The 17,697-nt window shown below is 44.0% G+C and overlaps 1 protein-coding gene across 1 annotated transcript in view; it reads right to left on the minus strand.

The window, feature by feature from the left end:
- Positions 1-2,333: 2,333 nt before the first annotated feature.
- Positions 2,334-17,697, minus strand: part of AR (androgen receptor) — a 454,014-nt gene continuing 438,650 nt past the window's right edge. The window contains exons 7-8 of the mRNA XM_085608315.1: positions 13,413-13,570; positions 2,334-9,381 (exon numbers count right to left, since the gene is read on the minus strand). Of these exons, the coding sequence (XP_085464441.1) occupies positions 9,226-9,381; positions 13,413-13,570 (314 nt within the window). The 3' untranslated portion in view covers positions 2,334-9,225. The remainder of the gene's footprint in view (positions 9,382-13,412; positions 13,571-17,697) is intronic.

Raw genomic sequence — 17,697 nt, forward strand, 5'->3', positions numbered from 1 at the left:
CACTGTGCCACTGGAACCAAGCTACACCAGGCTGAAAGGTCCTTATTAGGGCAAATACGGACCTAGGTTGCTTGTGTTCTGGTTCAGGGAGGACTTGGCCTGGCAGTTCAGGCAGGACTGTAACCCCACGGAGCAGGGTCAACACTGATTTACATATGGATGGGTCCAAACTGAGGTGGCATGGGGGCAAAAACGATGGATTGGGATGTGACCCCCAGTGGCTGAGATTAATTTTAGCATTCCATCCATCATCTTGTTGGTTTTGCAACTACATAACACTGGGCCACCATACCCCGACAATCACATCTGCTTTTACAAACCTCCTTTCAGACACCTCCGCTCGTCTGGACTCCTATTTGCAGAAATCCCACACATACAGAAAACCAGATCTGGCGGTCAAGCCTTCTCTTACATATCTCTTAAAGTGTGGAATGACCTGCCACTACATATAAGAGCCTACTCCTCACTTCTTGAATTCCATAAGCAGCTGAAGACTTGGCTTTTTGAGTGGCCCCACTCCCGGGTGACAGTGCACACTACAAATCTGCATAACATAACCTACTGCCTCTCTAGTAGTGCTGAGGACAGAACCAAAATGAGAACCACTAGTCAAGCAAGCAATAGGTGAAGGGGGGTGGCCCAACGCTCTTTACTATGTATTATTTTCGATGTATTTTTATTTGTTACAAAAGATCTGGTAACAAAAGGCAGCTACATACAGATATAAAATCTCTCTTTCTGAAAGTCAGCAGAAGTGTGGTATCACGCTGAGGTGCAAAATCAATTAGTAATGAGGAAAAATATGGTCGTAATTGGTCCCATTGAGTGTAAAAAGTGTGCGTCAGTATGACCGCATTTGCTTGGAAGCAGACTGTGGTCAAAATCACCATTGTTGCAAAATCACCAAGCATGGAAAGGGAGCCACAGTTAGGAAAAAATACATTTGGAAGCACAACCAAATTAAAGTGCAAAGCCACTTTTGGAATAACATCATCAGATTGTCAAAAAGTGTTTATAAGCTGATATTACATTTAGGAGCAAAAAGACACATGGGTACAAAATCACATTTATATGCAAAATCATTGTTTGTACAACATCAACAGGAGTGTGGAAACACCGTTAGGAGTAAAAGCGTGCCTTCACTGCAGTGCAAGGAACATTAGCTTCACACTAAATGCACTGCAAAGGGAAGCCATCTATTTGTAGAAGGATTGACACCCCTAAGATCTAACAGCTAGCGGAGATGTCAAGCTTGAAATCTAGTACTTCAAATATTCAGTCTTAGAAACCCTTTACTGCAGACTTTGAATCAGAGAGAACAAGGATTTCAATTTTTGACCCTGGGAGATCAAGGACATCAGTCTTTTAAGTTCAGGAGTACCAGGAGCCCATCTTACCATCCCACAGATTTTGTACTTTAAACCTATCATCCATGTAGGACATCAACGTTTAAGTCCAAGAGATCTAGGGCCTAATTTAGATGTTAGCGGAAGGGGTACTCTGTTGCAACACAGTACCCTTTCTGCACACCTGAAGGTCCATCCGCCTCATTTAGAGTCAAGTGGCCCTCCAATATGTAGATAACAGATACTACTCCATCGCTGGTGCCTACATACACCTCCGATGGCTGACGGAGTAAGGTCTGTCAGAGCTTTCACCATGCATCTACCCTCCCTTTTTAGAGTGGGCTAACACATGGACAATTTTCACTATCTGTCACGGCTAGGCAAAACCTGGCGGTAACCGGTAGTGGAAACTGAAAAATAACCCCCATGCCATGAGAGAAATCTCCTATGGCAAGGGGGTAATTTACTTTTTTTCCCCTTCGGGTTTTTCTTTTTTGAAAATGAAAAAAATAAATTACAAGTTTGACATATTGCTTTGTCTTGTTGACGGAGCCATCTGCCATAATTTCAATGTATTTACTGGAACCACCACCACGAGATGTCTGCTAGGCCGTTGGACATCCCTACATTTGGCCTTCGTGGGAGTAAAGTACTCCGCCATAGCCACGGTACTAAAACCATCCATCAAAATTGGCACCTAGTGCTTTAACATTTGGGTACCTAGCTTTGATCAATTAAGGATGTATTCATGGAAAGTGATTTCCTTTTAAGATTTTTCAGAAAGTCTTCTTTGCGTCGAATCTAGGAATTTGCGCTTTAGATACAGATATCCAGGATGGCAGCCTTTATGTCCAAGAGATCAGAACACCACAGCTCAAGGTCGCGGTCAGGTGGACCATACAATGCGTTGTTTGGAATACATCACCCAGTGAGACCTAACCCACAAAACACTCCAAGCAAGGGGAAATAAATGTTCGAGCCATATCATTTTTGTTTCATTTCGTTGTTTTCTTTCAAATCATTAGAAAATACAAGAAAACAAATGAAAGAACAGTGAGATGCAGCGCAACTTAAGCAGTTTAACATTTATATAATCACATACATCGCAGATACTGACCATCCTGTGGTTCTGATTGATAGGCTGACGGCCATCAACATCTCTAGAACAGTGACTGTGCATCAGGTCTCCTCAAGTCCCTGCAGTTACCACAAAGCAAGAATAAGGCAGAATGGCATGCAGGTAGCTCTGCTTTCAAATAGTCTCACCTGCAGTGTGTCCTCCGAGGTTGGGGCACTGTACAAAACTCTCTAACCTCCTGGTACATGCGAGCCCCCTACAGGCCTCTGTGGAAGGAGGGGGATGGCCCAGGCCAGACAGGTTGCAGATTGGGGCGCGTGGATAATAGAACAATTTCATAAACTCTTAGAAACTCGTAAATATTCCAAGAAAAAGGTAGTAGTTTTATTGCTGTTCTAGAGCAGTGATGCCTCAAGGTAGCTAGTTAAAATCTGGGGAAATGTATGTCGTTATCTTGTGTGTGTGTGCTTCATTTTCAGATGCATACTCGTTTTTTAACATTTATTTTAGTCAAACTGCGGTATTTCAACAATGGTTTGTGCACAGAACTATGTAACCCTGCAGCGTTGGTCCACAGGCTCAGAGCTTCCCCCAAACGCGAGTTTCCCTTAGTGGTTTCCTGGTCTGTTTGTCATCTTTCATGCATTGCATTATTTTGGCTGTTTTGCCATTTAATTCTCGCTGTCTGTTTTCTTGTACCACACAAAAATATTTGATATTTTTCTGTATTTTTGTACTGTAAGGAAGCCTGCTTTCTGCAGGCTGGGTTTGCACTTTGAAAACACGTTTAACAGAAGAAATATAATGAACTGAGTTTACAGAAGGGAGGTAAATAAATGCAAAAAGACACTTCTGCACAACGTGGGAGCCTGCTGGGTGAAAAAACAGCCAAATATGGAGAAGACTGTCAGTGGCCTTGGAGAGCAGCAGATGGTAATGTTCACCTCATGAGAGGGCCAGGAGAAGGACCCTGAGCCCCAAGGGGCGCTGGCAGGATCCAACTGCAGGGTGAAGAAAAACAGGCAGAAAACGAAGGACCTTGCGCCAGAAAAAGCAGCATCTCACACTAGATTGGGTGCAAAAGGGATCTGCTGGGGTACAGCATTGGTCATCAGCCAGCTTCTGGGATCTTGCTGGTCCCCAGGATGACTCTCAAATCAGAGCAGCCGCAGGGGGCACTCAGCGCCACCCATAATGCGCCCACCCCACAAGTTTTCACACTTACAGCAAGCCCAATTTATTTTTTATTCAGAATAAGGCGGCACTTCCACCCACAGCACAGCGCTTGGATACACTCTCGGGAGATAAGCTGCGCTTGATTGATTGGCTGAATGTCTGAAGCTCCAATGTTACCTTTCTCTCTTCCTTGAAGGATTGCTGTGGACCTGAGGATGTAAGGTCCCAAGGGGTTTCTCTTATGCTCTACAAGGCCAAAGAATGTGACTAACTCTGATGATTTGCTTAGAGCAGATTACAGAGCCTGTTCTTGCCTTTTGCCTCCATCAGCCTCTAGTCTGGACCCTCGCTCAGGCTCTGTCCGTGCCGCTATCTACTGCCAGAACTGCTTGTGTAAATCAGATTTGCTTTCTCCGCTTTCTTCCACCAATAGCCAGAGTGAGTACGTATCTACTTCCTTATGTGAATTACTGTGCGCCTTTTACGGCTTTTACACATCACTGCACACTTACTTTTGTGCAGCGGTGGCTCTTCTGCTCTGGCGGAGGGGCGTTGCGTCCCCTGCTGAGAGCCAGCTGATGGAGACAGGGAAAAATAAAATAATACTATATTGGTTTTATTATCATTCATTTTTCCCATTTCCCTCAAGAGCCAGTAAAGTCTGGGCAAGACAGGGCCATGACGACAGCAGGGGAGGACTAGTGTGACAGTTTGGACGGACGTCTTAGGTCGGTAAAATCGTCATGCGCACTTAGGTTTCTCCAACCCAGCTGTGTTGCACAGCCAGGTTGTGGGAAACAGCACAGACTCCCGGGCACTGTCTGAGCGGCAAACCAAGCCGCTCAGACCAATCCTGGATCTGCCTTCATGCCATTGAGAGCAGCACCGGGATTAGGTGGGGAGCTTGTGCTGGTGTCCCAAGGACTGCTGGGACACCATCAGAAGAGAGAGAAGCACCAGGATGGCCAGCAGCATCGGAACAGGTACTTTAAAAGACAAGAATTATGATTTTATCCCTAATCCACTGTCATGGGGCCCGCTGCCGCACTTGCGTTTTACAGCAGCCGTCACTGCTTTTGTGAACTACCTTGTAATAGGTAAGATTGCTACAGTGAAAAATGACATACCTTTGTGTGCTCTTGCACAGGCAGCTTGTGTGAACCCGTATTCACTAGCTAGGGCTGCTAGTGTGAATCACTATTAACTTTCACAAGTGGTTTGTGAATCACTTCTACAGATTCCCTGTGTGCTCTTTCTCCACTACTGCATGCCTGTACAGGTTGTGTTTATGAGGCACTGCGCACTTGCTCTGAGCTGCGTATGGTGTTTCTAACAGTCATCCTGTTCTTGAGCACGTTCCTTGTGTAACCCATGTGCACATGCACCAGTGGGTTGCACACTTGTTTTGCGAGCCGCCGTGTACTTGCACTGAATAGTCTGTGTGGTGCTTCTGTGAGTCACTGTGGTTTTGAGCCGGTTGCTTTTGTGACCCATGTGCACATGCTCCAGTGGATTGCACACTTGTTTTGTGAGCCTCTGTGTACTTGCACTGAATAGTCTGTGTGGTGCTTCTGTGAGTCACTGTGTTTTTGAGCCGGTTGCTTTTGTGACCCATGTGCACATGCTCCAGTGGATTGCACACTTGTTTTGTGAGCCTCTGTGTACTTGCACTGAATAATCTGTGTGGTGTTTCTGTGAGTCACTGTGTTTTTGAGCCGGTTGCTTTTGTGACCCATTGTGAACATGCACCAGTGGATTGCACACTTGTTTTGTGAGCCTCTGTGTACTTGCACTGAATAGTCTGTGTGGTGCTTCTGTGAGTCACTGTATTTTTGAGCCGGTTGCTTTTGTGACCCATTGTGAACATGCACCAGTGGATTGCACACTTGTTTTGTGAGCCGTCGTGTACTTGCACTGAATAGTCTGCGTGGTGCTTCTGTGAGTCACTGTGTTTTTGAGCCGGTTGCTTTTTTGACCCATTGTGAACATGCACCAGTGGACTGCAACTGCGAGAGCTGCTTGTGTGAGCCACTGTGCACGTGCACCACGGGACTGATCGCACACTTTCACGAGCTGCTTGTGCGCATCAATGTACTGGCCCAGTTGTCCCATGCCTAGTTTTTAAAGCATTTATAAGAAACATAAGGTGACTTGAGGGAACAGTGATTTCATTCCACGTTATTGTCAAAAAGTCATAGTTGCAACCTGATGTGCTGCAGAAAATATGCACGAAAATAACTCACATTTTCACAAGCCGGATCAGCTACAGCCCGGGACCAAAGCTGCAATGTTTGCTCTTGAGCTTGTTAAAATACCCCAGCTCCTTGAATAGGTTCAGGTTCATATCATTAGTACTTCTTTTTTCAATATACTCAGGTAAAAAGCAACTTTACCCACACAAAACATTGAATTTTTCAAGCATACGGGACATCAACAATGATTTAGCTCCCTTAACTAACAAAATAACACAATAAAAAAACATTCAATTATCAAAACAGATAAGATTTGTTACCCCAAAACAATGAAGAAAAAGGCCTAAAATTGATCAGATGGGGGTATTAAGTGAACAATCGCATCCCAAAAGAGAACCAATAAGGTGCAAAGTGTCAATCAACCACCACATACAAGGAATGCGTATTTATGTATGTGTCATATGTATATATGAATGTATTCATAAATATGTATATACAAATACATGTTCTATATCTGCATGTATATGAATATAAATGCATACATACACATGCATATGAATATACATAGAAGACGTGTATACAGATTTCGCTTGATTATATTCTATATTCGAGTACACAACATAATCTCGTAATTTTGTCCTTCTTTAAATTCTTACCCATGTACATAGACAGATGTACAAATAACTTTGAAGTCGACCAGCCACAATAAAAGAGTTGATTTATTCAGAACTTAACCCCTGTTTTTTCCACACTTTTCCGACTCAACTGAAAAACGTTCTAGAGATGGAAACCAAGAATGTCAAGATTGTGGAGGAGGAGGCTGGAGACGGTGGCAGGGCACATGATTTTACAGTGTGTGATAGAGCAGCAAGCACATTTGATGGGACCTAGACACTGAGTCTGCCTGCAGCTGCTGCGGAAACAACGTTCAAGAAGCACACACAGCAGGCTCTCACGAAGGACTCCATCTTCCCACAGTGACGATGTCTTTCACCCCAAATGGCACTCGAAATGCAAGTGCCGGAGGTTTGACCTCCTCTACAATAAGAGTGATGCCGCCCAACAGAGGTAACAAGGGCCTTGCTATTGCTTGGGCATCCTCATAAATTTTTTTTTACAAAAAACATGGATGATTTGAATGAAAACAGAGCTGCAGCTGTGGGGACAGGTTGATCTTACAGTGGTACCCTGCCTGGTTTTAGAAACGCCAATGTGTACACTGACAAGTCCGCGCAGTGTGCCACAAAAATCCCGCTTACATTCAACTGTGGATGCAGGTTTTTACAAGAAATCCCAGAATTCCTTAACATTTAATGCAAATTCAATACAACTTCAATGGCGTCAAAGGGTTGTGGAGTCTATAGTGTGAGACAATCAGCCTTCTAACACCAATCCCTGAATCCCACCATTGGCATTTGGGTGTCTATCCCAATCTGACAACCCGACTTAGGCTAAAGAAACAACAGAGGACAATGTACTTTGGTACGCTCTTGGTCCGAGGCCGTACCACTCGAATAAGGATCAGGAACCATTGAGTTGGTCAGGGTTCTTCTGCTGATGGACCACCATGCAGGCTGGATTTGTAGACAAGTCTGTACTGGACTAGAGGGCACGCGCCCTTCAGTACATCACAGGAACTCAACCCACACCCCCCCCCACAAACACAAACAATGGACATAATGCTAAACAACAAATGACACATACAAGTTGCAAGCTAGACTGCACTTAGGTCCACTGCGAACCAATCGAGTTTGTGAAAACATTATTGATAGGGTATATATAAACGTAAAAACCTCGCCTAAGGGAGGCAACAAGAGAAGCTCGTCTTTACTAATACGAGTAGCAATTTGTAAATGTGTGACTAACTCTGCTCTTATTAACAGAATCTACTTTGCAAACTGCAGGCCAAAACCTGCCATCTCGCCAATCCAAGCATGGAATCAAAGTTTAGAAATGTTTCAAAGTATCTTACGGTTTACAGAAACGTCCATCTATTGGATAGCTGATCCCACATACATTCGGGCAAAATCCAAAAATGCACATTTCAAGTTTGAGACGAAGTACTAACACGCAATTTCAGAGAGGAATGCTTTTTCACTCCATGGTCAATTTAGTTAGGGAACATCAGTCTACTTTTGAATGTGCTTCTGTGTTTTCTTCTTCATCTGTCTGGGCGATGCTTCTGGTTCTGTCCAGCTGCTGGCATGGTCTCATATCGTCTCAGCAGCGACAGCTCTGCGGCACAGCACACCGCTTTGGCTTAGCTGCTCTTAGCGATGCTCCCAGATGCTGCAAAGCCCCTCCCTACACACAAGGTGGTGCTCAGGCTGACCATGGCCTCAGATGGGCTGTCCAAAGCAGAACATAAGCCTATCTTAATGCTTATGGGCCAGGTCGAAGGACCCTTCGGCGCTCGCCTGCAGACTGAGATCAGCCCATCGTTTGAGTACAACTTGAGTAACTTACTTATCTCAATCCAGTTCCATGCTTAGCAGGGTCCTTGTCGCTGCAGCAACCTTAGTGGGCACTAGAGCAAGAGATGGCGCTCCGGCTGGGATCTGAACTGCGCATTCACCCCGTCAGAGCGCTTCATTCACCTGGATCTAGGCACATTCTGGTCATATTCATATATATGAAGGTTAACACAGGTCCAGGCCTTTTTTCTTGCGTCTGCTCTTGGGGACTGTGGTTAACTTTCATTTAGTGATGACAATGGAGCAACCTTTCAAGGTACAGAAAAGTCACTCACACTATCTGTATAAATCATTTAACAACCTTTATGAAGCAGCGAAAAAGAGCTTCGGGCAAACTGGAAAGGAAACGAGCCACTCACAGCAACCAGATTTAACCGAAAATCACACCTTAGAAAGGACACACACAATATAAAGCACTGTGTGCATTCTGGGCACCTTATTTTTGCAGAGTAATCAATGCCAATAAACCATACATTATGCTAATTCGGACACCAATAATAAAGAAAAAAAATAAAAACACAAAATGTGTAGGTAGTAAGAAATAAACAACCCAAATGCGACGTCCAGTAAACTGCTGCTACTGATGTAAGTGCAGAATATGGGGTGACCATGTTGACACCAGGACGGAACGAGACCCAGCTTATACCAGAGGGACACGGTGTCCAGGAAGTAAACAGCATCTCAGCTCCAGCATCATGTGATCGTCGAGCCACCAGCCTAGAAAGGAGTTTTTACTGTGTAAAGTCTGAAGAAAGCTACTGCAGGTAGTAAGTCTATTGAACCCACTCCACAAATGAATCTTCCTTCAACGCCAACCTGCCCACCCCCAAGTCCGGGTGTCAAGTAGTCCGATACATCTCTTTGCACATCTTCAGAGCAGGCTTCAAGGCACTGCAGCATGGCAGGACAGTTTATGCGTAGAAGGCGGTGGGAGGAAAGGCACTGGTCGGGTACGGGCATCACAGACTGTGGAAAAAGATGGGCTTTACTCTTCCAGACAGGATCTTGGGCACCTGGACAGAGATCATCTCGGCCATCATCTCGGGGAAATCCACGCTGACCATCTGTGCCTTGGCGAAGAGGTCGAATGTAAACTGGTGCAACTCTCTGGCGATCTGCGGAAACAGAGAAATGTAAGCCAATATCTACACCGAGGAGTAAATGAAGGCAGAATTCATACGAGACACAATACCTGATCAAAAGTAAACAACAAAGCTGTGCCTTTTTGGTTTTAGTTCCAAGTCAATGGTCAATTATTATCCAAGGTACACAACCTTCAAGAATTCCACAACTATAGCTCATACACAATAATGCATAAAGAGTTCTCTAGGCAGCTTCAAAGAAGGTAGGTGAGCAGAGGAGGAACGACTAATGAACCCATATATTGTATATTGTTGTATATTTGTGCTTACTTCATTATGGCTACTTGGTGTCAGTAGTCCCTCTTTTGTGTTTCTACCTTCTCAACCTCCCATAGTACCTATGAGTGTCCTAACTGGTGTGTGAAAGTTCCAGTCTTGGCAGTTGAGGGTCTGGTCAGCTGGCGAGGTGTATTGCTCTGCTGTGCTATCTTAATAAATCTATCTTATAACCTGAAGACGTGTCCTGCTGCCTACTTAACCTACTTACAACATATATTCATATTTTGGGGCCACTGGCCTAGTCCCTCCCGGGGGTGATGCTTCCCACAGAGCACACATGTGTGCAGAGACGTACGAGGACAGGTTTTGCAAAAGAGGTGCAGAGACATGCACTGTTACATTATCAGCATTCATTGTATCTGAATAAGGAGACTGGGTACAACATTGGGGTTTGGTCCAGAATGAGGGATGGTTGAAACAGGCCCTATGGATTTTTGGCCTCTGAAAAGAGAGAAAGGGATTTATTTATTCGAGAAGTTTACATTTCAGAAACCTGTAACATAAAATGTAATCGTTACTCATTCTTGATAGAGAAGTGGGGCGCAGTGCACACTGCTGTATTTTAAGATTACTGTTCGCGAGGAATGGGGGATATTGTCATGCCTCAGTGACAGTGAAACAGTTTTTTATTTCAAGATTTCATTTAACAACAAAAAAATCCTCTGGGCATTTACACGAAATTTAACCAAACTTAAGTCACGTAGTTAAAGTAACACGTTTAGCTCTAACTACCTTTTAGGGTTATTTAAAGATACTTGCAAAGTTACAGGATTTCCATTTACCAGGCTGTGAAATAAACAAGCACTGGCAAAGCCCAAATGTCATGGCTTTAAAAGGCCAAACTATTGGCATCTTTGAGAGATCACACTCGGTGGGGGAGGCACAGACACAACATGGGGCAAGAGCAATGGAGCGCGGAATACTAAAAAGAGCCCCTTGAGATATGCAGTGGAAGAGACCACTCATCCAATCAGGGAACTATGACACCAAAATGCCCCTGGGTGGGACAAGCACCAGAATAGAAAGGAAAGTCATCAAACCAAGAGCAGACAACTGAGAAAGCCAACAAAGACGTCCAATCATAATCAAGGGGCTGACCCAAAGCCTACTCTAAGCATTTTTGTATTAAAAACAATAGACGTGCCTACTGGCAGCCAGAGCTGTCTATAGCCAACACCCAAAATACTACAGAATACAGTGTGCAAACAGAAACCTCCAGCAGACGATCATCTCTATCTACCGTTTATATTACATGCTAGCCCACTTAACAGCAAACGTAGTTTGTGTTTTTCCCTGACTCATTTCTATGCTGTATACAAATGTAAACATTTTGCTAGGGAAAATGTTGGACAGTCATTGTAGACCTTTGTGTGTGTTGCCTTCAGCTGCCCTAAAAAGAAAATCCCTTAATGAAGCAACGTCGTGGACTACAACAAAATGAAAGCTAGGAGTAGGGCCCCTTTCCTGAACACACTGCATGAGCGAAGTTAAGATGCACCCTCAAAGAAAAGTGCTATGAAAAGGAACCAGAAGATGAAATGTACATTTGAAGTGGAGAATTTAAAGACATTCACAGCGAAATATTACACAGGAGATACTTTAGACAGATGCTCAATATTCCTGTTGAATTTTTAATTAAGCCTATTTGCACATACATCTTCACTTTGGGATCATAAAAAAAGATTTAAATCCAACAACATGTTATCAAGAAGGCAATATACTAATGCACGAGGTACAGCATTCAGCTTTGCGATTCCTGCACCTGCAGTGACTGCTCATTCATTTGTCTCTGAAACTGTGATTCTTCAGTAGTTTCTCAAACCCAGTGACTGCGCTCTCAGACATGAAGTGCTGCATGGACAGCCCGGTGACAGGCCGCGTTGAAACAGGAACACAAAGATGGAGACAGGAAGCCCTAACATGCATGGTTGATCAGCACTGCTGCTGCTCGGGGTAGGCCACAGAGATGCAGAAGGAGTCGGGCTCCTGAGCACAGCCGAACCCAGGTGGTCACTACCGCAGGGAAGCGTAGCGCCTCTTCCCTTCTGCTGAGCTGGCACTCCGGGGAGAATGTCCTGCAATTACTAGCTCAACCTACCAGCCAGAGGGTGCATTTCTAGGCTATGCCCATATACTGTTGATCGCTCATTCTATAGGTTGAACATAGGTGTCCGGACTCTTTCCGTTTGATGCTTCCCTCAACCAGCAGACATGCCGCCTCCCTTACCTTCTGACTCTCTTATCATCTTTTCTGCTAGGGTTCTCCATCCCGGTCTCTGGTGCCCTCATCCCTTTCAGTGCCAAGTTCCTCTTCCCTACAAATGGTCCACTCAAAGTTCTGCTCTCCTGGTCTATATGTTAACACCACCTGCCTGTCCCTAGCAGCTCCCCAGCTTCACCAAGCTCTAGCTAGTAGCTGGAAACTCTGACTAGATAGCATTAGCTGTCATTGTTTCCTAACTCCTTCCCAAAAGCAGCAGTTTGCTTTTGTTGGTGTTTTCTTAAACCAAGTAGCTCTTTCTGATGACGAGATTCTCATTGGTTCAAGTGCCATAGAAACTGTTGAATCTGTATTTGGATTTGCAAGTCACAGGTGTGTTCTCATGTGCAGAACACTCCAGTGTCTTCATTATGTTACTTGCTTTACGTAGCCCACTCCATCATAATCTCATGTATAGTCTTGTTCTACTTGTGGACACATCCTATCGTGTACATGAACTCTGTTTACTAAGAAATGGGAAAGATCAGAATGTGAACTAAGGATTTAGTGAAGGTGCAAATCTGAGCAGGCATTTAAGATTGCTGACTGAGGGTGAAAAACACACTCTAGGCTGCAGCAGGTGGAGGAAGCACAAGAGCGCTCACTCTTACACCTACACGCGCGAACATACCTATCCCTCCATCCAAACGCTTATCCATTCATGCAATCACTTATTCATCTACCGAATCTCCCATGAATTCGTCCAGTCTCTGTTTACTCATGCATCCATCAATGAGCTCGCACATTCACCCACTGATTCATATGTGACTGGAGATCATTACAGCATTGGTTAACTGAGGCGCTTTCTTGTCAGTGCCACTGATATGTTTACTTATTGGGCCACTGAGGCGCTTTCTTGTCGGTGCCAATTATGTATTTACTTCATGGGGCCACTGAGGCGCTTTCTTGTCGGTGCCACTGATCTATTTACTTCTTGGGCCACTGAGGCGCTTTCTTGTCGGTGCCACTTATGTATTTACTTCATGGGGCCACTGAGGCGCTTTCTTGTCGGTGCCACTGATATATTTACTTCGTGGGCCACTGAGGCGCTTTCTTGTCGGTGCCACTGATATATTTACTTCTTGGGCCACTGAGGCGCTTTCTTGTCGGTGCCACTGATGTATTTACTTCATGGGGCCAGTGGGGTGCATTGCTCCTTGAGGCCACATCCTCTCCCCAGAACCTGCAGCACAGGCTGTCCCCGCCCCTTCCTGCTATTCTGTCTATCCACCTCTCTGCATCTGTTTCTTAGCACTATGTTCACTAGCCACACTGCACACTGAGACCACCAAGTTTTGACAGTGGCTGCTCACTGTCCACATCACAGTTTCCACCCTCTGCACAGACCCCAAATGCCCCTTCCTGCATTTTTGCCCTGGAAACAGGACATCATTCCTTTCCTGGACATTGTGTCAGTGACACCATGTTTTACTTCAATGTATAATGCATGTCAGTCATCACTTACCGGCTGAACGGAGTCCAACAGCTTAGTTAACTGGTAAAAGCGGCGAGAGCTGGAGGCGGGATTGGATCTCTTGCAGGCAATCACTCTGTCAAGCTCCTTGATGTAGTTCAATCGCAACTCATCAAAGCATTTCTGATTCTTCAGGCCTTCCACGGGAACTGGAGACCAAACACAAAGGAAAAAGATGCTGAAGTCTACTTCCCCATAGTACTACGACTCTGAATTCTGCTTATGTGTTTGCAAGGCACAAGTCAAAAACACATAAGTGCCAGGGCCCAAATATTTCTCAGAGGACACTGAAGCTTGCACCACCTATTGCCCCTGCCTACACTGCCTAATGCAAGCACAAATGCCATCTACTAACTATCACACTTCAAAAAACGATAATTTGGACTATTCCAGATCAACAAAAGTAGTAAGAATGGCCTGGAATGCCCTGGTATTGTTGTTTTTTTAAGGTAAATACACATTTTAAGTAATCTTCATATGGTCTCTGCTCAAAAAGAGGCAAACGGCAACACCATATGATAGCAATCACAAATAAGTGCTGATGGTAATTATTAAGTACTGGTTCCGAGCACTGGCAAACATCGGCACAAATTAACCACTGCTGTGTTCCCTTATAAGAGGCCGAAAGGTGTCACCGTGTGCCTCAACACTGCAGCTGCTTGCATTTACAAACAGTGGGCTCGCATAACCTGGCTTAGAGGTGTTTTAGACCGCCCCCCCCTTCCCATTAGTAGCATCCCTTTTATGTGTGAGAGGGTCCCAGCAGAGGGCTTTGTTTGAATCTCTTATCAGATAAGTAACAGGGAACTTCACATCATCAATCCTTCTGTCAACTGAAGAACTGCAAATATGCAGAGCTTTTGTGCTTTGAAGCAAAATCAGGAGAAAACAATCACACATGAACAGCAAGTTTTACTGTTAAAAAACACACCAAGCAAGTTTTGTTTACTCTCTAGACACTGTTTAAAATGTACAACACGTTTGTTAAAATAGTGTCTCTTTCAGCCATTTCTGAGCTCAATTACACACTGGAAGGTAGAAAACATATATTATAGTTATAATAAAAAGTCAAACAAACCAAAACATGTTCTTGTCACGTTTTTGCATGACTACATTAGCTTGTTGTTTTTGTAAAGTATATCTGTTCCACATTATAAGTGATAATATTGTAAAGACGTATATTATAAAGGCGCGACAATACTTACTGTGAGGTCACTTCCTGAAATGCCACTGTGATTTTCATACACTAAGAAGCTCTCCAACCACTATTTTTTGACATTGTGCACTGTGCTGCCATCAACTACAGTTCAGCATTTGCCCTTTTAAAGGATTTTATTGTTGCAGTTACCAAGAAACATTTACAACAGCGGATGACCATGTAATCAAACAGATCAGCTGTCAGTCCATTCAAACCTAAAATCAATGTATTTACGTGCAAGAGGACTGCACCCAACAAACCAGAAATAGGGGCGATTGATTTAGAGTGGGCCCGTGTTTACACCTAGGAGGGGTATGGTGAGAAGAAAGGTGTGGTCTTACAGGACATCTAAAAATGGAAGCTTGCAGCCCAACATGCTCTCTAATGATGGACCCCAGGTCCCCACTGTGGCTCCCATAACTAGGCCCCAAACCATGCCAGCTCTACCTTATGTCTGTGTGCTATGACCAGGAAGCTTTGAAGGTACTTTGATGTGGCTCAATGCTCTATCTTTTGTGCCATGTTCCACCAGCCAGTCAACTACCCAGGTCGAAGTGTGTTTAGAACTTAATCTCTAGCGGTTAACAGTGAATATTTTTCAGTCTAGGTGATCACAAATCAAGTCTGCTCACCACCAAAGCCCTGATTTATCAAGCATTTCGAGATATCAAAAGAATTCTATGCAACACTTTGTCGGATTGTCTAGTCCAGGCTTCCAGTCTTAGCGGGATCCCACGAAAACTCAAAGGTCCTATTTAATACTCAAGTCCGTTGTGTTTTGAGGAAGATCTTGCCAACTTAAGGGCGATAAAATCTGCTGAGCATGTAGCTCGGTAACTTGTAGCGAAGAATTACTGTTGGTTTGTTGATGGTTCATGAAACTTTTTTTCTCTGCAACAGCTGTCCAGGCTACTAGCTGGTGCCATGTCAGACGCAGTTTCATCTTGGCGTCATGGAGATATATTTGTTGCTGACTGGTGTGACAGCTTCAGTTCCGAGAACTTCCTACACTCCCCAGTGAGCTGTGCAGAGAGTAAGCAAGACAGCACTAGTGACAACAATGATTACAGCATTAAATACGTTTGAGCACCTTGGGATCTTATTCACCATGTGCTATGGGGTCCTTATTTCTTTAGAATACTGAAGTCATGAGGTGAATTTAGAATGTTTGTAGGGTGAAGTAGAATCTTGCAGAGAGCGTGAGATGGTTGGCTTGTGGGGACGTTTACCTGTCTTCTCCCTGTTTTCAGTATAGCCATTTAAAATTTAGATAAGCATTTCGCTCCAATGTTTGCATAAGAGTAACACGTTATAAGTAAAATAAAAATTAAAAAACTTAAGCATGAATCCATTGATGATTATGTCATCGAGTTAAGAAAGTTAGCATCCGCTTGTGCATTTGGAGGTTTGCAGGAAGATCTAATACGGAATCAGATGGTTATGCATGCATGTCACCCTGCAATCCAAGAACGTCTGTGGGTGATTTGTGATGCATGTTTAAATGATGTATGGGCAATCGTTCGAAGAGCACAAACCTCTAGAGGGTGTGATACTGCTTTGAAAACCGAAGCAAAAGAATCCAACATTGTGTCAAAGATTAAAGGTGATGCTAAGTTCAAAAAGGAAGGGGGGATTTTAAAGCTTGCAAACCCACTTAAGGAACCTACTAAATGTTACAGGTGGGACAGTGCTGACCATTTGCCACTTCATGTCAAGTCAGAAAGTAAAGTGTAGCAACTATGGAGTTAGGGGTCATTACATTAAGGTTTGCAGACGAAAGTCCAAGAAAGTAAAGAGTGTAAATGGCTGTGAGAATGAGCAGGTAGATTCTGCAGGAAGTGAGGTGGATACTGTTGAGTACATTTTATTATTGAAGAAACTCATTTTAAATATTAAGGATGGATGTTTGCTAGTTGGTAATAAACCTGAGTTTAACATATGGTTAGATTGAACGCGTAGTATTTAGTAGTTAATCAAAATTTGCCTCATGGTCTGCCGGGGTGGAGATGCGGTCCGCCGATGGGATCCAATAGGTCAATTTGACGGAGGCAAGCCGAGTCAAGGTTATTTAGGCTCCTCCACCCCGGCAGACCATGAGGCAAATTTTGATTAACTACTAAATACTATGCGTTTAATCTAACCATATGTAATTGATTTACACTGACACTAATGTGCGCGTTTATTTTTCCTTTTTACTTTATCACCTTATTATAGGTCTTTGCACAGTGTGGTACACATGGGGCTGGTCCCCATGCGGTCCTGAAGAAGAGGTTTAGGGGATAACCTAGAAACATGTTGGCTTTCAATATTAGGGACTATTAGCACATTATTACCTAATTCCTCCCTTTTATTAACCCCCCTTTTTATCCTTTACCAACTAGGAGCACGAATAAACTCATTTACGCTCACTAGCTAGGTAATTTTTAATTTAAACCCACACCACTCCCCTCTCACTGCACTACACATAGTCTTCACTAAATAGTGCTCCTAAGTAACTGTCGCAAGTCGCAGCACGCCCCAAGCAGTAGATGCTTGGGATGGCCCCAATGATGAAGAATGTCACCTAGGGGAAACCTTTGGTGAGTGAGGGGACTCAAGAAAAGTATTTTCTTTTCTCTATTTGAGGTGCGTCTTACTCACTAAGTAGACCCCTCCCTTCCCATCTAGCTAGGTTCTCTGATCCCTGATTTCAGATCTTTTTTTGCGTTATTAGTACCTAGGAGGACGAATCTAGCCATATCCTCCTCTCCCCTCTCCTTATTTCGATTATATTTGCAAGTCATGTTAAGTTTTCTTTTTGTTTAGAAAGTGGGATGTGTTATGGGTCTTTATTTCTTTATAATGTTTGTAGGATGAAGTAGAATCTTGCGGAGACCGTGAGACGGTTGGCTTGTGAGGACGCTTGCCTGTCTGCTCTCTTACTGTTTTGAAATAAACTTATTGATGTAACCTACGTGCTGTGGATCCTAATACATTACATCATGCCACTAACTCACGGAGGAGGGAGGATGGGGAGGAATCAGCTGGCAGATATAGTATGTGTGAAAAATAATGTACCTCAAGGTAAGTGCTGAGACA

Source organism: Triturus cristatus, chromosome 5_2 (genome assembly GCF_964204655.1).
Source record: "Triturus cristatus chromosome 5_2, aTriCri1.1, whole genome shotgun sequence".
Lineage (NCBI taxonomy): Eukaryota > Metazoa > Chordata > Amphibia > Caudata > Salamandridae > Triturus > Triturus cristatus.